We start from the raw sequence: 21,602 nt of genomic DNA on the forward strand, positions 1-21,602 counted from the left end.
GTTTGCATAAAGAATTTTAATAGAGTAATTCAATTTTTTTAAAGAATTTCAAATGTTTTAAAGTAAAATATTTTGTTTGGATGGAGAATTTACAAATAATTTGAAAATCAAACATTTATGAAATTCCTCAAAGATGTAGAATTTTAAATTATTCCCAGAAAAGTAAAAAATTTAAAATTTTTCTTTCTTTCTTTTTTCTTTTTCCCTACATCCCTTTCCTCTTTCAAATTCGACATAAATAGTATCAATATTTTTTAATTATTGAATATTTAAAATTAGTTATTAAATTATTAAATATTATTTAATATTAAAATTTTCAAAATTATTAAATATTTAAAATTAATTGATATTTAATTTTATAAAATTTAATCTTAAAATTTGAATATATATATATATATATATATCCATGGTAAAAATTAAACTGTTCTATCCAAACTTAGAATTTAAAATTTAAAATTTTGAATTGACTTGTCTAAATAAAATATTTAAAGAACGATAAAAATTGAAATTATAATAATTCAAATTTTAAAAATTTCAAATTCTTTGAATTTTTAAAATTTTTTCATCTAAATACATTATAATTATTTTAATTAAATACCAAATAAATTTTTTTATATTAAAAAAATATTAATTAAATATCATTAAAAAAATTATAATAAAAATATTTTAAAATCCTTTAAAATCTGGATCCAATACATCTAATTTCGTTGCTCTTTTATTTTTCATACATCTCATTCTCATATCCATTTGGTGGCAACTTACTGCTATTATACAAGTTGAAATCTCCAACTAGTTCGCAATTTAAGTAGTGACATCTGTTAGAATAGTGGATTAAGCCTAACTCAACCCTACAAAACCGGCTTGTAAGGTGAGGGTTGCTATCCATTTATATACTATTCAATTGCCTAATCTCTAGTCGATGTGGGACTTGGGTTTTTCCCAATACACCTCCTCACGTCCAGCACTATTGAGCTTGGTACATGAATAAATGGTGGGTGACCCTTTTTAATGATCTAGGATTGGCAGGACTTGGGTTTTTCCCAATACACCCCCTCATGCCTGTGAGGCATGCATCAATGGTGGGTGGCCCATTTTTAAAGTGGATCTAAATGGCTCTGATACCATGTTAGAATAGTGGATTAAGCCTAACTCAACCCTACAAAACTGGCTTGTAAGGTGAGGGTTGCTATCCATTTATATACTATTCAATTGCATAATCTCTAGTCGATGTGGGACTTGAGTTTTTCCCAATACACCCCCTCACGTCCAGCACTATTGAGCTTGGTATATGAATAAATGGTGGGTGGCCCTTTTTAATGATCTAGGATTGGCGGGACTTGGGTTTTTCCCAATACACATGTTGGGGAGTTTAGGATTGGCGGGACTTGGGTTTTTCCCAATACACATGTTGGGGAGTTTAGAATACTGGGGAGCATTCCACATAGTGAGTAGTGAGTAAGTCACACAAGTGAGCTTGACACCACAACATAACCTAAAACCTTAAGGCATTAGGTAGGTGGGTCTTTCTCACTTATATATTACTCAACATGCCTAACTCTAAACAATGTAGAACTTCGCTTCACACTTGAATTCCAACAACATCCACAACGTTTGAACACAATATTTAATCAATGTTTTAAAAATTGAAACCTCTAAAAATAAGTTAAGATACTAAGTAGGTTGAGTTAACGGATCAAAGTCTGATGTCGCTAATCATATTGTATAATTTAGTTTTTATTAAAAAAAAAATTTTTAAAATTACATATGATATATATTTCATACACATGAATTTTAATAAAATTGATATCATATCTGAAAAGTGTTTCTAAGCGGACAAAAAATGATTGACGATTTTATTTTTACAGTATACATATTAAATATATAGAATTTATATTTAAGATGATATGTAGGAAACAGTTGTCACATATATAACGAGTAAAAGCATTAGATTAATGAAGATTTTTATGTTCATGATATACATATTAATATATAAAATTTATATTTTAAAGGATATATAAAAATAATATGTATATGTACAATCAAAAGCATTGGATTAGTGACAATTGCACACTCCTCGAAATCATATGACCTGGTTTCAAATCTGACTTATGTCTAAAATTTTAGATGCCAATTTAAAAGCCAAGTTGATCACATGTTACATGTTAATTAGTAGTAATGTATGTTCAATCTTAAATAATTACTGAATCGGCTTCTGATCCGATTTTTGATTGAATTGATCAGATCGGTCCAGTCATACGCACAATCATACATAGAACATGTTTGAAACAACATCGTAAAATCACATGAAAAGTAAAAATTACGTCAAATATAAGTTTAAATGATGAAGAAGTTACTTTTTTTTATTATTATTTGGGATCACGTTATGTATTTGGTCCTACACACGTATTTCTTAATGATAAATTGCCCCGCTTTATAAAGACTTGTTAAAGGTTAAAAAAGAGACATTTGCATTACCAACTCCACTTTTTACACACATTCTCTCTCACCTAGATCCATCACATCCAAGAGTTGAGAAGGAAATTACAAACAGGGAGTTAGAACCCCTTAACTTAATACCAGATTTATCTCGCTAAGAGAAATTTTCTATCTATTTTTCTTTTTATTTTATTATGGGAATTGTCGTCCACTTACATTAGTGTTTTTAGATTTATTTTATGATCATGAGTAACTAAATTCATGTCGTGGATATGATCGATCCTATATATTAAACCTATTTTATATTACAAAAAATGTCATACATACAAAAAGTATCACTGTAGATAATATATATATATATATATATATATATATATATATATATATATATATATATATATATATTTACATAATTTTAGTGTTGATTTTGAATGAAATTTAAGAACATATTTTGTGTCTTACTATAATTTATATCTATACTTTTTAATAATATATCAATATATATTATATTTATGTGTGAATAAAAGTAATTTTTAATAATATGTATAGTGTGACTGTGTGTCAGCGTTTATATTTTATGTTTTCGTTTTCTATTTACTTTATTACTTTGATTTGTTTGAAATTGGTAACGTTAAGTATCACCGTTATTAGTTTATGGATCATTAATCTTACAGAAATTAATTAATGAACTAAAAGTGAGCTGATAGCAATGAAATATTTTTTAATGACAGTATAACAACCAATATCCTCCATCTGATTCCGAATATAAAAATAAAATTAATTAAGAAAGTTTTTTTGACAAAAATATAATTAAGAAGTTTAGTTTAATTTAATTTAATTAATCTCATTAAAAATAACTCATTTTCCTAAACTATTATTCCTTAGAACTTGATACCAATAATAAAAAGAAACATCAAAGATATAATATCAATTAAATAAAAAAAAGTATTTTTGAGACGATAAGATCTAATTGGATAAAATTTGTTTATATTTTAATATAATAAATATTATATTTTTTATATTCCAAAATAGGAGGAAATAATTTATATTTTTGGCTATAGCCATCCTTGCTTCATGCTACAAAAAAATAAACGTGATTAATTGATTAAGGCTTTAAATATGTTTTTAATCCTTTAAATTTAAAATAAATTTATTTTTGATTTCTCAAGTTTAAAATTATTATTTTTAATCTTTATAATTTTAAAAAATTTTGTTTTAGAATTCTCAAGTCACCAATAACATATCTAAAATAACATATTGAGATAGTTATGTAGTATCAGTTGAATTTAATATAATGTTTTAATTAACAAAAACATTAATCGATAAATTTTATGCGACAATATGTGATTGATTTTATAACAAAATTTGAGTATAAATATTAAAATAAGATTTTAAAAAATTATAGGGACTATAAAGATTAATTTTAAGTTTAAGAGATTAAAAAATAAATTTATTTTAAATTTGAAAAATTAAAAATACATTTAAACCTTAATTAAATAATAACTTAAAGAATAAAATAAAAGTAAGGAGGTGATGGAAAATACCTTAGGTGTTAATATAGAGTTTTCATGAAAAAAAATTTATACTATTCAATAATTTTCTGAAACTATATTATATAGTGATAATGATTTATTAAACTAGAACTAAAAATTAACAACAGTTTTTCATTTCTGTAGAACGTGCAATCAACTAGTTATGCTTTCTATTCCAGGACTTTTTCTTTTCTTCCTTCAAAATTCTTTTACTTGTAGTAATTTGGCACGTTCTACATGACCATTAAGTTATTAACGTTTTATTATCATCATGGAAATAGCTTGATGCATAAGAGTGTGGATACCGCTTACCTACACAAAATATGCCAAGTTAAAAGGTCTTTGCTTTTGTCTTCCCCTTCCAAACTACTTTTTATTGTTTAGAGTTAAATTAGATGTGCCCTATTCTAAAGGACACGAACATTAGTGGTACATACCATTTTTTATGGCTAGAATGGCACATAGGCAACAACACCTCTCGTATCTTCTATTTTTACTTGCAAGTTAACGATGAATTTCTCACCTTATTTTCTCCCACTCGAATGAAGTGGTTGGGCTGTGAATCCGACATCTTTCTCTAATGCTATTGATTTTGCCATTCCTATGCAGCTACAAAGACAAAAACCCCTTTTCCTCCTTTTTCTTTCTTAATTAAGCTTTCCCCTTTCCAATAATTCACCATTAGTTGCACCTACAAATTATGTGCTCTTGAAATGAAGTCATTTCCCCTTCAACAAGAAATTTGAGATATTTATATTTAACTTTCTTTGTCATTATTCCCACTTGTTGAATTCCACTAGGCTTATTAGTTTCGAGGTGATTTCAGTCCTTAATTAACCATCAATTGCATCGATCAATGGCGGCAATTAGCAACATCGGTTTACGATTTCCAGGGAATTTAATCGATCCAAAGAAGGAGAATGTGGCCACAACAGGGGGAGTTTTTAGGGTTAGTTTTTACACACCTCGCAATACTAACATGTCTAATGTTAAACGAAGATTTTTATCTGTGACCGCAAGTTATCGTGATAGTCCTCAAAAAATAGACACCGCGAATAGAGTGAATGTAAACGGAATTCATGTGGCTGTGGCTCCTCCACAAGGAGGCAAGTTGGCAAATGAAAGAGCAGAAGATGAAGCTATTGTTACCAGCTTACGTGGAAGGTTTGTGGAGGCTAAGTTTGTGTTTAGGCAAATTTTTGTTATCAGATCTTATGAAATTGGACCAGATAAAACTGCCACAATGGAGACACTCATGAATTTTCTTCAGGTTAGCTTCACAATTCCACCATTGATTCATATAAGTAATAATAGTTTATGTCTCTTAATTAATATATCTAGAATTCAAATTCTGATCTTATAAATGAAATATATTATATTAAGAATAAAATATTTATCTTATTTCTGTTCACAATAAATTAGTAATTATATATTTGATCATCAATTATCTAACATATATTATGTTTTAAGCCATCCTCCCAATTTTATTAATTATTCTACTCCATTTTTGCTATATAAAATTTATCATGGTTGCTACAATCATCCCCATTACCCAGCTAAATTCAAAATCATTGCTCAATGGTTGATCTAATTTGATGGCCAACGATTACACCATAAAATTGAACAAAAATATATTGTGTTCTTCCCCATTAATACCTTTTTCTTTTATTGGTACAACAATATGGTTAGATTTTATGATACCAAGGAATAATGATATGTAGAAGCTTGTGTTATTAATTTATTAAACCTAGTTGACAAGTTCTGCATATGAATATATAATATTTTAAATATAGAGTATGAATTTAAAATCATATTTCAGGAAACTGCTTTAAATCATGTGACCAGCTCCGGGATTGGTGGAGACGGATTTGGAGCAACCCGAGAGATGAGTATTCGGAAACTCATTTGGGTTGTTACTCGAATTCAAGTTCAAGTGCAAAGATATAACAAATGGTAAATATAATGCTTTTAACCCCTTGTCTTGCATAATTATACAAAATACTTGTGACGACTTATGTTTTATTAATGTGACAGGGGAGACGAAATTGAAGTTGATACTTGGGTCGATGCAGCAGGAAAGAATGGAATGAGAAGAGATTGGATAATCAGAGATCACTACACCAAAGAGATCATAACAAGAGCAACAAGGTGCATAACTTCATCCTTTTCATACTCTCTGACTAATCCCATAAACGACATAAATGTTTTCCTCCATATATAATATAGGATCAAACTAGTTTTTAATCCCTTAACTTTTGACAATTTTCTGTTTTTACTAATTTAGTTTTTAAACTTTTACTAATGGTCACTTTTAATCATTAAACTTTTCCCCCATTAACTTTATGGTCTCTGGCGTAAAAAAAAACAAAAGAAAAGAAAAACTTCAAAATTCAAAAACATATAAAATTTGTTCAAAAACTAAAAACAAAAATCAACAAAAAAAAATTGAAAGACTTAAAACATATATATTTCTATAATATATATATATATATATATATATATATATATATATAAACTATTTGGATACAGGTTTAGAGGAGTATTAAGAACTTCTCTATTAAAAAATAAAACATTTTTTGGTATAGAAACTCTCACCAACTCTTTTAAACTTGTATTCAAATATATACTTAATATAATACAGTTTATATTGAAAAAAGTATATATTGCTTGTGCAGCACATGGGTGATCATGAATAGACAAACAAGAAGACTATCCAAGATACCAGAAGAAGTTAGACAAGAGCTTGTTCCTTTTTACCTTAATAGGCTTGCTGTTCCTATTGAAGAAGCAGATTGTGAAAAGATAGACAAGCTCACTGATGAGACTGCTGAGAGAATCCGATCTGGATTGGCCGTAAGTTTGATATCTGATTTCAGTTTAATTTTACTCCCCCTTCTCTTTATTTGGAATTGGTGTGGTTTTTTTGTTGTAACAGGTTGAAATAGTATAATGGAATGATTTGCAGTTAAAGGATAAAAAAGTGGACAACAAAATGAATATCTCTTTTTTAGTGTCATACATTTGCATTCCACTCATTTTTTTTACAACTCTCTCCAACCAATTGGTTCATTTTAAGAGTTAAATGGTATATTCAGATACAACTAGATGTCCAAAAGTTATAATAATGTCTAATATCACACTTAAATTGTCGTTAAAATCCATTGCATTAACTCCTCCGTTTTGCATGTAATACAGCCTAGGTGGAATGACATGGATGCTAACCAGCATGTCAACAATGTGAAATACATTGGATGGATTTTAGAGGTACGAATTGGTTGACAGAACAGTTGCAAGAAATGGCATAAAAAATTATATATGTGGCAAAGATGGCTATACTCTATTTTATAAACGTTAGTAATGTTTAACTTGTGTGAAATGTACACCAATTAATGTTGATTTTGGCATATTAATTTGGTTGTTGCAGAGCGTGCCAATTGAAGTGTTAGAAGATTATAACATGACGAGCATGACTTTGGAGTATCGACGTGAATGTACACAATCAAATTTGTTGGAATCCATGACATGTCCAACAGCAAGAGTTATTGAGTCCAATAATAATTCCAAGAACAGAAAACCTGATCTGGAATACACACACTTGCTTCGTCTGCAACAAGATAAAGCAGAAATTGTCCGAGCCAGAACTGAATGGAATTTTAAGCAAAAGCAACAGTGGTAAAATACCTTTGACAAAACCACAGTATCTGTGGACCCTGTACCTTTCTATGTTCCTATTTGCTTCACTCTTATGGTTTTGCAATCTCTAGGATCCTTTAAGCTTAACATTCATTACATTTGTCAATTTATCCTTTTGTAAATTCTTTCCGTGAGAAGAATTATAGATTTCTAATTATTAAGAAATTTATTATAAATAAAATTATGTTGATAATAATTGCTTAGAATATCGACATATATGGTATAAAAGTTTGAACGTTATTTTCGGTGTTTTGAGAATGAATTGCCTAGTCCTACAAACTCGAACAAAATTCTAAAAAACAAGTGGTTAAACTATATACCATATATCGAGTATCAATTGATGTTGAATTATTTCAATTTAACAAGTAATTTGAAATTCAATTTTTAAATATATCAACCAAAATGACTATCCGACGATCAATAAAATTTTCTGCTTACACAACTTTTAAAGATTAATTTAAAAAAAAATATATAATAATTAGGTCATTCCTTACTCATCAATAAATGAATATTAGTTATATGTTAATCTTTTATTCATATTGTGAATAATATTACTTATTTAATTATGTATTATTATTATTATTAGTATTATTATTATCATTATTATTACTATTATTATTATCATTATCATTATTATTATTATTATTATTATTATTAATTATTATTATTATTATTTATGAAGTTTGGAGAACCTTTCACCATCTGACAAGGGGGTTTTCTAAGCTTCAAGAAAAGGAGTAGATGATCAACCAAAAAGCACTAGTCCTCAATTCAACAATCAAAGAAGATATATACATCTTCAATTTTCTTATAAGTATTCAATTTTTCAGTGTTTGGCATGACATTTGAGTTAATTAGTTTAGACGTTTATAAGCCTTTTGATATAGCTTATTATTTTTTACTATTTTTTTTAATAATTTAATAGAATTTCACTTTATCCTTTGTTCACACCAGGATTAAAATCTTATTTCAACTTCTCCCACTTAAAAATGTCTGTTTTGTCATTTTGTGCCTAGAGCAAATAGCATATGTACATCCATCATATTTTTTGACATGTAGTTTTTAATAACTTCAAACATTATTGTCGGAAGCAAATATTGTATAATTTCGTTATTGAATTTCATTTTTCCACCTAAAATGAAAAAAAAAATTATCTTCATAAATAAAAGAAAAAGTCATAGAAAAAGTCATGAAGCCTTCACTCATACATAACAAGTGAAATGAAGAATAGGGTTCCTGCACATGATTTTGTTGATTTTTTTTTTTTTATTCGATAAGCCCACTTTTGTTAAGGTATTGATAGAGATCATGAGGAGAATCGTACGACTCAATGAGATAGAAAGAATAAATCAATTTTTTAATTAATAATCTTGCAAATTTCTTGATGCATTGTCCTTTTTCTCTTTGATGTTCAACAATGCTACACCACCATAACGAATGTCCCCATGTTATACTATCGTGAAACCATCCACCAACTTCACTTTATTCTTGTTAATTAAGGACTTGAAAGCATTATGATAACACAGAAACTTACCTGAAGATAAAATAAATTTTAAATTTTATAGGACATAACAAATTATAATATAATGTATTAAACTAGTTTAAAATTAACAAAAGAAAAAACGCGAATCTTAAACCAGAAGAGAAAATCTTAAATCTTGGGCCTTATAGTTCAAGGAAAAAAAAACAAATAAAACAGGCCTGAACCACTAATACAACAATCTCAATTTCACCAAAAAAAATAAAAACACTAATACAAGAATCTCAACAAAAATAAAAGAATAAAGCATGTACTCTTGTGACAATATCTAGAAAAGATACGAAACAAACACTAAATCAGCAATACGCAGAGTTGCGGCTTTCTGTCTCCGATTCTAGTCAGAAAAAGTGGTTACCAAAAAAGTTGGTTAGAAACTAAGCATATTTATATAGATATAGAGGAGGAAAAGGAAAATGCTAAAAATCTGGCTGAGCTATTGCCTATTCCTAACCAACTCTAACTAAACTAGCCCATCATACACCCACTTGAAAGTCCAACGTGGCTTAAAGAGTCCAAACTACTTAAGTTTTTTTTTTAATTATTATTATTATTATTACTAGTAAAGTGAGGCACTCCCTCATAAAAATAAAATAAAATTAAAATCATAAAATTAAAAAATGTATGGTTAACTTCAAATTAGTAAAATATTTAAATAAATTAGTTAAAAAATAAAAGGATAAAAAATATATATATACACCAAAATAAACTAAAAAGTACCATTTTTATTAATATTATAGATTATTATTATGAAATATGGATGATTAATTTATGTTAAAAATCAATAAATCATAAACATACTTTTTTTTAACATAATTTATTTTATACTTAAAATCTGAATTCAAATATTGAATAACTTAACTTAGAAATACCATTTGTATAAATTAATATTGGTACACTAATTTTTTTTCTTTTGATGGGGCTAATCTGCTAATAAAGTCTTGCATGGGTGGAAATTTGCGCATTGGTCACAATCTTTTATTTGTCCTGCTACGAGTATCTCCCAATTCACTATGGTTAAGTCGGTGCTTTGCATTTCTTTTTGTTCTCTTATTTTAAACTCCTTTATTAATAAGAAGATAAAAATGAATGAAAATAAAAGAATAATGACTATTCTATACTTGAAAATATATTCCATTGACAATGTATTTTACAAATATTTAAAATCATTTCACATTATTCTTTAAATTTTGTTAAACAAGGAAATCAAAATTTGATCCAAGGTGATAATGAGGAAACATGCCTACACTTGAATAATTATTACACTAAGCGGTTATGACTTTAAAAATTAATGTGACAATGAGCTATTAGAATTGGTCCAGCCAGTGTGAGGATTGAGTATTCTACGCAAATTTTAAATTTTATGTCGTTTTATAATTTTGATGGATGGATAAATTAATGTAAGTGTTAATTATCACTTTTAAAACCAAAATGAGTGTTCACTGTTAATTACCACTTTTAAGCACATTGGAATGGTGCAAAAGATTCTAAATACATCATGTAACACTTTTCTGCCACCCCAGGCATTCGAGTTTGTGTTGAGGGTCCACTGCCAAGCAAATAATGATGATGAGATGACATTTGAAAATACTAAGTAAGCATTGGGCAAGTTGCCAGCCAGGATAAAAAGTCATTCTGAGATGAGTGAAAGAGCATCTTGTACATAAATTTATTTCATGAATATCGATGTATGTGTTTTATTATATTGAGCAAACACTAAATTATTTGATTTTTGAAAAAAAAGTACATAAATTATCACATTAGTTTTTCAGTTTCTCATCATATCACTTGAAATTCTGTACTCTAGATATTGAATGGATTAAAATAATGATAGATTAATTTTTAAAAGAATAATTTATGACAAAATCTTATAAAAGTTAAAGTGGTCATTTTTTAATATAAAAAAAAACTAGTTTTATCATTAAATTTTTCTAAAAAAATATTAATGTGTTGATGAGATTATTTTTGAAACACTAAAAATATGATTTTCATAATCAAAATCAATCAAAAATCATTTTATATATCACTTAAAAAATAATAATTACTTAAGCATTGTTTTGAAAACTGGTATAGAAACTAGTTTGAATTCATCCTGATTAAAAGTATATTTTTTAAAATTTTATAATTTAATTGAAGATATTTTAGTAAAAATTATAAATTAAAATAATTATTTTATCAATTATTTTAATATTTTTATTATAAAAATAATTTAATCATTTATATGAATTTATAATTTTCAGTTTTTATAATTTATAATATTTTTAATTAAACACTTTATATTTTAGAAGTAAACTTGTTATTGTTAATAGAAATTGTTATATTTTATTACACTTTAAACTTAAATATTTATTATTTTAATTTTGGACATTTAAGAATATATTGAATATTAAGAATTCATAAATAATATTTTATTTTAATTTTTAGTTTTATAAAGTTATAATTTTGCATTTATTTAATATTATTATTTATTATTATTTTATTAATTCAGGTTAGACCACGGTTTAACTATATTGAACTTTTAACTAGTACTTAGACTACTTGAATGATTAATCCAGTTTTAAAAATATTGTTACAAAGTTCAGAAAGATGATAATCATATATTGATTAACATAAGCAATTATGAAAGAAAAAAATCTCAACCATTAAAAATAATAATAATAACGCTTTTTGTTGAAAAATGATTATTAAAAGTACTCTTATTAGATATGATTATTCTAATTAATATAAAGTGAATTATTTAAACTGTTATAATTTATCTTAAGATATTGAAATTCAATTTAGAAATGAAAATTATATTCATAAATTTAATTAAAGAGATAAGAAGTTAAGAAAACTAATTAAAAACTTCATTGTTAAAGGAAAATAGTTACAAATAATATTGTTTAAGATAATTATTTTAATTTAGAGATATGGAAAGAAGTTAACATAATTTATATTTTATTTTAAAAATATTAAAATTTAGTTTATAAATAAAAATTAAATTAAATAAGAAGTTAAATTTTTTTAAAAAATTTTCTTATTAAAAAAAAGTGCTTGAAAATGAATTTGTCAATGAGAAGTTCCCAAAAAATATTCTCGCCAATATTTAACATATTAGGGTGAATATCATGTTCAAAGTTGACTTATTTAACATAGTAATTAAAAATATAAATTTAGCTCTAATTATTTGATGCAAAATTTTAGTAATAATTTAGTTTTAAATATAAAAAAAAATTCTAAAGTATTTTATTTCAATCATAATTTATTTTACACAAAAATAAAGAATTTAACACAAAAATCTAATAAATTAAAGGTATGAATATTCTAACATTCTAATTTTCAAAAATAAAAATAAAATAATTATTTTAATAAAAGAGTAGTAATGAATTTATATTAATTGGGTTCATAATATAACTAAAATGTTTTTATTAGATAAAAAAAAATAGGTTGTTGGTTAAGAGAAAAGACTTATATTAGACTCTTGAATCAAACCTGAAAGTTCATTAAAAATAAAAATAAGAGGGTTAAGTCATCTTAATCTGTTTGTTCTGAAACTTAAGAGCACTTGCACAAGAAAATCTAAAAAAAGCCACTAGAGAATTATGGGGTAGCGACAGGAGCAACAAAAGAACATGTTTGTGCTACGAAGATAAACACTCAAGGTAAGGGAGTGAGAATGTTTCATTAGTGAGCACATTTGAGAAATATTGATAATAAGGCGAACCATAAGTCTCTTATATTTCTGATTGAATTTCTATGAATGATTATATGTATAATATTATGTTGAAGTACTATTTTATTCTTGTATTTTTGGGCATGAATCTTGATTGTTATATCTAATGGTAAATTGAAGTGTTTAAGGGTTAGGGTTATAAAATTGAGGGGTTTCATGCAAGGTTTGGGCATAACCACATCGAGAATGAATGCAACAAAGATGCCCCTAACCTCTTTGTGTTGAGCATAAGGGTATCCTTGTCGAGTATCATGTCGTTGATGGATTACACTTGGTTTAAAGGAGGATCAATAGTAGAGGATCCTAGGAGAAGTAATTATTAGGGAAATTAAAAAAAAGGAAATAAGAGGATAAATAATCATAGATAGTCTGTTAAAGAACAAAAGGAAAACGAGATACATATAAGCAAAGAACGATGGATTATGTTAATGTTATCTTATGCCTTATATGTGTTATACATGGATGAGATGTGTTTTCACACCATGTATTTATTGTAGTGTGTGTTTAGGCTAAACGTTATTTGAAGGAGATAAAGCTTAGTGCTTCAATTACTTTTGAATCTTGCTCTAATATTGTGATATTAGGACTAGTGGATGTTGCTATGTTTTCCTACTTATAGATGAAGCTTGATTTAGTTTATGATGGATTATGTCTTTTTTTTTTTTTAAGTTTTATATAAAGGGTTAGTTTGTACCTTGGTTTTTAAACTTACATTGATATTTACTTTTCTTTTTATGTTAGAGAGTTTTATTTAACAAACTGCGAATCCTTTTACTCGGAGGTATCTTTTAATTAAATAAATTTGATAAAGTATTTATTTATTATGCTTTAGAGTACAAGGATGTTATAAATAAGACAAGTGTAAAATCATATTAGCATCAATTAGAAAAAGTTTGAATCACTAGTTCAAATTGCATGTGTTTATTAACTAGTTTTGACCTAAGCCTGAGTCAACAATAAACAAGTTGCATATTCCATCAAATGAAATAAACAAAGTAGTCATTGGTCTAATTTTCAGTCAAATCAATTGGATCAACCAATCTACTCCGAATTTAATAACACTCAAAACTGGTTGCTTAATTAATATACTAATTTATAATATCAATAAAATATTAATTAAAATTAGTTTTAACATTATATAGTAAAAGATGATTTGTATGTGTGTTTTAATATTATATAGTAAAACATGATTTATATGTGTGCGTGCATGTGTAATAATTTAATTTTTTTCTAATAATTATTTAATTTCTAATTTAATAATTATTATTAAAATTTGATAATGTATTTAGTATTCATTTATCATTTTATTAAGAACTTACAAAACATAATTAATAAATTAATTTATAATTTCTCAAGATAAAACAAACAATAAAATAAATTACATTTTAAAACAAATTTACACTATGATTTTATTTTATTTTTCCTCATTAACATAAGTGATATAAAATAAAATAAAATAATTAAATATTTAATATTATAAAATCTATCTATAAGATGAATAATTCTAATATAATTTACAAATAAAAAAAGAACAAAATTTAATATTCTAATATTTGTGATTGAATTCATCGATCTCAAATTCGGTCGTTATTATAATCATTTAATAAGTTTATGCCTTTTAGTGATGTAACGATCGAAAAAATTTTCATTACAAAATCCGTCAGAGATTGTATAGAAAAATTTCAGCTTAAATATGTTTTTAGTCCCTCAAATTTAGGGTAAATCTGTTTTTGGTCCTTCAAATTTAAAATTGTTGTTTTTAGTCCCTGTAATTTCAAAAAATCTTATTTTAGTCCTTATTTCAAATTTTTTTAAGAAATTTATCAAACATTATTACATAAAATCTACCTATTCGTGTCCTTATTGGTGAAAATATCACATTAAATCCAGGTCATATTGCATAACTGTCTTAATTAGTCACTTTCAAATATATTATTGGTGACTTAAGGGACTAAAACAAGATTTTTGAAAATTACAGGAACTAAAAACAACAGTTTTAAATTTGAGGGACCAAAAACAAATTTGTCTTAAATTTGAGGCACTAAAAACATATTTAAGCCAAAAATTTCATTCCAAACTATTATTTTGTGACAAAATTAATGACGGATCTTTTGCCAACAAAAATACAGTTGCTAACGTAGTCTCTAATTCTGATAAATGATAAAAACATATTTTTCGTCTCTAAATCAATTTCTTGTGACACAATTAGTGACGAATATTTTGCCAACAAAAATACAATCGCTAATGTAGTCTCTAATTCTGATAAGTGACAAAAACATATTTTCTCTCTCTAAATCAGTTTCTACTAGTCACTGTATAGTTTCAATTGCTAAATTCTGTGACTATTTTATGTTTCTCTTCTAATGCCAAACAGGTCATTATTGCACCCTCAAAATGCCTAAAATGGTTTTAGGTGTGTTGTTAAAAGTTGTAAGGAAATTTTCCTTCAAATTTATATCCATGTTAAGTGTAACACCCCGGATTTTCTACTATTATAATATTATTTATTATTTATTATTATATTTATGAAGAATAATTTTTATAGTTATTTTAGTTAATTACAAGGGATTTTTATAGAATATTTTAGAAGTTTGTAACAATTTAAATTATTTGTGAAAAGTTTTACAAAATTCTGTTTCTTTACGCTGGAACGGGCTGTTCCGAAAGTGGAACGGGCCGTTCCAGACAATGAAAATAAACTGTTTTTGAGGAAGCAAAACGAGCCGTTCCAAATGTGAAACAAGCCGTTCCAAATGTGTAAAATGGCCTATTTGGGTTTTTCCAGAACGGGCCGTTCCCAAAGTGAAACGGGCCGTTCCGAAATTCTAAAAATGCCTAAAAAGTTGAGTTAGAAACTGGGCGTTCCGATTAAGGTCAATCTGTGTAAAAATGTACTCCAGAACGGGCCGTTCTGAATTTAGAACGAGCCGTTCTGCTTTTCGAAAACGGGTCGTTCTGATTTTGAACGGGTCGTTCCAGTTGAAATATTTGCATATATTCGAAGGATCCGGAACCGGCCGTTCCGAAATCAGTACGGGCCGTTCCGGGTGCGCCAGGATGCCTATAAATAGCTAGGGGCATGGGGGGTGAAAAATTTATAACGGAGTAAGAAAGTGAAATCTTAGAGAGAGAGAAAGAGAGAGAGAAAGAAAAGAGGGAATCCAAAGGAGGAGGTTCTGCCCAAGTTCCAGCTCCTGCTTATCCAGGTAAGGGGGGAGTGAGAAACCTCGCTCGAGGGTGTGAGGATAATTGTTAGATAGTTTGATTGTCGAATTGGCCCCCAATCCCTTGCCTGTTGTTCTGTTTTTCTGTTTGGTCTACTTTGTTCCTTGTTACTTTGTTCCTTGAAAGTAATAAATGAATATGGAATTAATGTTAAAAATAAATAAGTTTTAATATGAAAAAGAATGTTCTCTGTGAATTCCTGTGCGGACCTTATGAGGAGTATTTATGACATGACCATGTGAAATATGGACAAATGACAAGAGACCTAAGATTGGACTATTGAGACAAGTTATGATTATGAGAACATGAAAAATGATGACATGATATACTTAATGAAATTTTGTAATAAGTTAAATGTTGAGTAATGAAATAATGAATGTGTGACATGCATCATATGCATATATTACTCCAGGTGTGCCGCTGAGGCCGCATACCAGTGATGCTAACAACGTGTACCTTAGGGTCACCGACAGTTGTGATATGCTAACAAGGTGTACCTTAGGGTCACCGACAATTGTGATATGCTAACAAGGTGTACCTTAAGGTCACCGATAGTTGTAACATGCTAACAAGGTGTACCTTAGGGTCACCGACAGTTGTACAGGTGTGCCTTAAGGTCACCAGTGATGAATTGTGAAACTTCCTTATGGCGCCACATGCATGCATTTATGAGTCGAGTTCATGACAACATAGTATGATAAATGAGTATATATGTGATATTGATTATTTATGTGTATTGTGTACATGTGACTTATATTTGTTGTGCGTGTGTGCTATCTAACCTTTATTTCTGCACCTGAAACTGAGTGAGATGTTTCTCACTCCCTTATTGTTTTTGTATATGTTTAAATTATGTTGTAGGTGATCAGTATTATGAGGATGTTGGTAATGAGGCTTAAGGCTTCAGTTGGGCATGCTCTGATATGTGACATCGGGCATAACTAGGCTTGTTTTTGGGATGTTATTGTTTTAAAAGCTTTAATTTTCTCTTCTTTTGTAATTTTGAACGTTCTTGAGAAAAGACCAAAATGTACATCTTTGTCATACTATTTTATTACATGATTTGAAAGTTATAAATTAATTCCTAATTAGGAGGCACTGTCACCTTTACTGGAATTAATATATATTTTCCTTTATATAATTTCTTGAGTTTTAATACTTATATGTTGATTTTTTTTATGATTGATGAGTTACGAATGTGAATCTTCTACCTTATGATATTTGAAACAATTTTTTTTATACATGAAAGATGTTATTAAACTATGAAAGATCTTATTTACTCAAAAAGAAAAAGAAAAAAAAATTGTTGTTTGCATTTATTGTGTATTGATGTTGGGGTAGAGGGTGTCACATTTAGTGGTATCAGAGCAGGTCGATCTAATCGGTCGTGAGTTATGTACTTATTGTGATTCTGTTGTGTACTCTGACAGTGTTTTGTTTGTTGTATACTTTGATGATGCTTTGCTTTGATAATGATGATGATGATGTTCTCCTTGTGCTAATATTGTAGAGTTTGATATTGTTAAGTTATTTTGTAATTAGAGGAATGATAGTCATGATAGTGTTAGCTAATACCATTATGACCGCTCTTCTTCATTCTTATGATTGCTTATTTGTTTGATACTTCTTACTTATGTAAGAAGTAGTGGTTGAGTGATATCGCTTGTGTTGCAAGCATATGTGCGAGTAGTAGACGAGATATTGTGCTAATATTGTAGGGACTATTGAGGCCTTAGATTTGGGTAAGACATTGATTTTTTTTAGTGTATTAAGAGTTTACGATTGGTGAAATTTTTGAAAGCTATAGTTGTAGCGATTAAATTCAAGGATGATGTATGTTGAAAATTGGAGTTTTGGTATTCTTAAGGAGAGATTGAAGTGTTGATGATTTCTAGAGTTTGATGGTTGCATGTGAATTTTATTTTCTAAGCCTTTTTGTACTGAATATGTGAGTTGTTTCGTTTGTAGTGGAAAACTTTGATATGAATTTGAGGTGGAAAGGAGTAAGTTTGGAAGGATTGAGGTATTTTGTGGCCTAGATGTTGATGCGTTAGTATGTAGGGGATGTTTGCACTCCTGTTATAGCTACTTTGGTGATCAAAGGTCTAGTTGTAAGCATTGAATATATCTGTGGTGATTTTTGAATTTTTAGCTAAGAAGATGATCTTTTTAAAATCTCATGTCTCCCTAAGAGTTGTAGCTTATTCACTTAGCTTTCTTTGGTGATAGGTTGAGATCACGTGGATGAGTAGAACTCTCTATGTGTTGTTTTCTTTGATAGTTGTTGACAGGAGAAGTTAGGCTGTATAATAATGTTTTCGGGTTAGTAGGCATTCTAATATGACTTGATATGCATGTATGTTGATATGTGGATAAAAGACTTTAGGGATGAATTAATGAAGGTTGTGTGTTTAGTGAGATTGACCTTAGAATGTGATATCATCATATTAGAGTTAAGGGTGAAGATATATCCAAGACAGCGTTACGCCAAGCTATCTAAGCATGAATTTCTATTGCATGAGGTAAACTTTTTAGGTCATAATTTTTAGTGGAGATATAATGAAGATCTATCTGTGGTAGAAGTTGTCCTTAAGTGGGAGATACCAAAGTCAATTAGTGTGGATATGAGTTTTCTTGAATTAACTTATTATTATAGGAGATTTATTGAGGAAATTTTCTAAGATAACCTTACCTTTGACTAGATTGATCAGGAAGAGATAATTGTCGTTAAGGAATAGTAAGTGTGAGGGTATTTTCCAAACTCTTAAGAAAAAATTGATTAGTGTTAACATTACCGGACTCTAGTAAGTCTTATGTGGTATGTAGTGATGGCTTTAAAGACAGGTTTGGGTGGATTATTGATGCAAAGGTAGTAACTTGTGTTTTTAAGTATCTAAGTAATGGAAAATTTATGAGAGAAATTACCTTACCCATGACCTTGAATTAGAGGTTGTAATAGTTACACTTGAGATTTTGGAAACATTACTGTTATAATTCTAAGCTTGAGGTATTTAGTGATCATAAGGATCTTAAATATCTGTTTGATCCGAAGGAGTTAAATATGAGATAGAAGAGATAGTTGAAAATTGTTGTTATCTGGGTAAATCTAATGTAGTGGTCGATGCTTTGAGTATGAAACATCTATATTATCTTTCTTTATGGTTAAAGATGTATCTTTTGGCTCAAATTAGGAATTTAAGTTTGTCTTGTGAAATTATTCCTAGTAGTGGGAAACTAGGTATGACTCGAGTAACGAGAAGATTGTTGAACGGTATTAGTCGATTCATTTTGGTGGCAAGACATGAGGCTATAGGACAAGGTAGTGAATAAGGGTATGCCTGGGGTATTAATGAAGTGGTAAGACTTGAAGACTGAGTATGAGTACATAGTGAACTTACACTTAGGCGTCTAATCCTTGGAGAGGGTTATAAAAGTAAATATAGTGACAAATGCCCTGAGTAGGATGAGCATTCATCTATCATTTTTGATGATATAAGGGTTGGATTCGATTGAGGATGTTAGAGACTTAAGCGTAATATGTAAGCTCACCCTTAGGAACATTGAATTGAAAATGTTGAAAGGATTAATAGATTAATGGATGAGATTAGAGGACCCAGGAGTTAGATCCTTTCTTAGTGACCCAAGTGAAAAAGATTGGTAGGGATATAAATGGTCCTTTTACGAGTGGAAGTTATGGTGTTTTGGGGTTCATGGATAGAATCTATGTGCCTAGTAAACCCGAATTAAGGAAGATGATAGTAGAGAAAGAATATAAGAGTACTCTTAGCATTCATTTAGGAGTTACTAAAATGTATCAGAGTGGCGCAGCAGAAGCGTGATGGTTTAAGGTGAAAAGAGAAGTAGAGGAGATGGTTAGAGTTCTTTAAGAATTATGAATTTCAATTGAATTATCACCCTTGTAAGGCGTATATTGTAGCTGATACTTTAAGTAGAAAATCTTTGAGAGTGTTTTCTTTGATGATTAGGGAATTGCATATGATTGAGGAGTTTAAGGATATGAACTTAGGGTGTGAGTTGACCTCTAAGAATATTAAGTTGGGAGTCTTGAGAGTGACTAATAGTTTAATAGATGAGAGTAAAAAATGTCAGAAGATAGATCCTTTCTTATTGAGTCAAGTAGAGAAGTTGAATCAAGGTGTGGAGAGTGAGTTTAAATTTGAAGTGGATGGAGTTTTGAGATTTAAGGATAGGTTGTGCATTCCTAGTATGCCAAAGCTTAAGAGAGCAATCCTAAAAGAAGGTCATAAGAGTAACCTTAGTATCCATCCAGGAGCCACTAAGATGTACCAAGACTTTAAAAAGATGTTTTGGTGGTCTAAGATGAAGAAGGAAGTGGAGGAATTTGTGTATGCTTACTTAATATATTAGAAAACTAAGGCAGAACACCAAAAACTTTCAGATTTATTGTAACTTTTAGATGTCCTAATTTGGAAATAAGATTTTGTATCTATGGACTTAGTTGTAGTTATGTATGATATTCTTAAGAAATTTGATCTTATGGATAGGCTTACCGAGTTTGCGCACCTTGTACTTATAAACATTAGACATTTCTTGGAGAGATTGATAGAGTTGTACATCAATAAGGTGGTGAGTGCTACACGGAAATTAGAAAGCAAGATGCGAGAAATTTATCTATTTCTATTTTTCAGGTAAATTTCGGGGATGAAATTTCTAAAAGGAGGGGAGAATTGTAACACCCTGGATTTTCTACTATTATAATATTATTTATTATTTATTATTATATTTATGAAGAATAATTTTTATAGTTATTTTAGTTAATTAAAAGGGATTTTTATAGAATATTTTAGAAGTTTGTAACAATTTAAATTATTTGTGAAAAATTTTATAAAATTCTGTTTCTTTACGCTGGAACGGGCTGTTCCGAAAGTGGAATGGGTCATTCCAGACAATGAAAATAAACTGTTTTTGAGGAAGCAGAATGGGCCGTTCCAAATGTGTAAAATGGCCTATTTGGGTTTTTCCGGAACGGGTCGTTCCCAAAGTGAAACGGGCCGTTCCGAAATTCTAAAAATGCCTAAAAAGTTGAGTTAGAAACTGGGCGTTCCGATTAAGGTCAATCTGTGTAAAAATGTACTCCAGAACGGGCCGTTCTGAATTTAGAACGGGTCGTTCTGCTTTTCGAAAACGGGTCGTTCCGATTTTAGAACGGGCCGTTCCAGTTGAAATATTTGCATATATTTGAAGGATCCAGAATGGGCCGTTCCGAAATCAGTACGGGCTGTTCCGGGTGCGCCAAGATGCCTATAAATAGGGGCATGGGGGTGAAAAATTTATAACGGAGTAAGAAAGTGAAATCTTAGAGAGAGAGAGAGAGAGAGAGAGAGAAAGAAAGAGAGGGAAAGAAAAGAGGGAATCTAGAGGAGGAGGTTCTACCCAAGTTCCAGCTCCTGCTTATCCAGGTAAGGGGGGAGTGAGAAACCTCGCT

At 28.8% G+C, this 21,602-nt stretch overlaps 1 protein-coding gene across 2 annotated transcripts; it reads left to right on the plus strand.

Moving 5' to 3' along the window:
• The first annotated feature begins 4,420 nt into the window (after positions 1–4,420).
• On the plus strand, positions 4,421–8,531 carry LOC109796024 (palmitoyl-acyl carrier protein thioesterase, chloroplastic). Of its 2 annotated transcripts, XM_020355628.3 has the most exons (7): positions 4,421–5,238; positions 5,788–5,921; positions 6,003–6,116; positions 6,644–6,821; positions 7,164–7,232; positions 7,393–7,640; positions 8,344–8,531. In XM_020355628.3, exons 1-7 carry the CDS (start codon positions 4,825–4,827, stop codon positions 8,381–8,383), a joined length of 1,197 nt encoding a protein of 398 aa, XP_020211217.2. In that variant the 5' UTR covers positions 4,421–4,824; the 3' UTR covers positions 8,384–8,531. The 2 variants fall into 2 exon arrangements, with proteins under 2 accessions (XP_020211217.2, XP_082932696.1); XM_083076570.1 differs by lacking the exon at positions 8,344–8,531 and having other exon boundaries at positions 4,428–5,238; positions 7,393–7,867.
• Positions 8,532–21,602: the final 13,071 nt, after the last annotated feature.

The sequence above is a fragment of the Cajanus cajan genome, chromosome 6 (assembly GCF_000230855.2).
Source record: "Cajanus cajan strain Asha chromosome 6, NIPB_CcT2T_4, whole genome shotgun sequence".
Taxonomy (NCBI): domain Eukaryota; kingdom Viridiplantae; phylum Streptophyta; class Magnoliopsida; order Fabales; family Fabaceae; genus Cajanus; species Cajanus cajan.

Excerpts from the sequence above, each read along its gene's own strand:
- LOC109796024 (XM_020355628.3), top strand. The coding sequence starts at position 4,825 with ATGGCGGCAATTAGCAACATCGGTTTACGATTTCCAGGGAATTTAATC. Across the intron at positions 5,239-5,787 it reads CACTCATGAATTTTCTTCAG|GAAACTGCTTTAAATCATGT; the intron begins GTTAGCTTCACA and ends ATCATATTTCAG. Across the intron at positions 5,922-6,002 it reads GTGCAAAGATATAACAAATG|GGGAGACGAAATTGAAGTTG; the intron begins GTAAATATAATG and ends TTAATGTGACAG.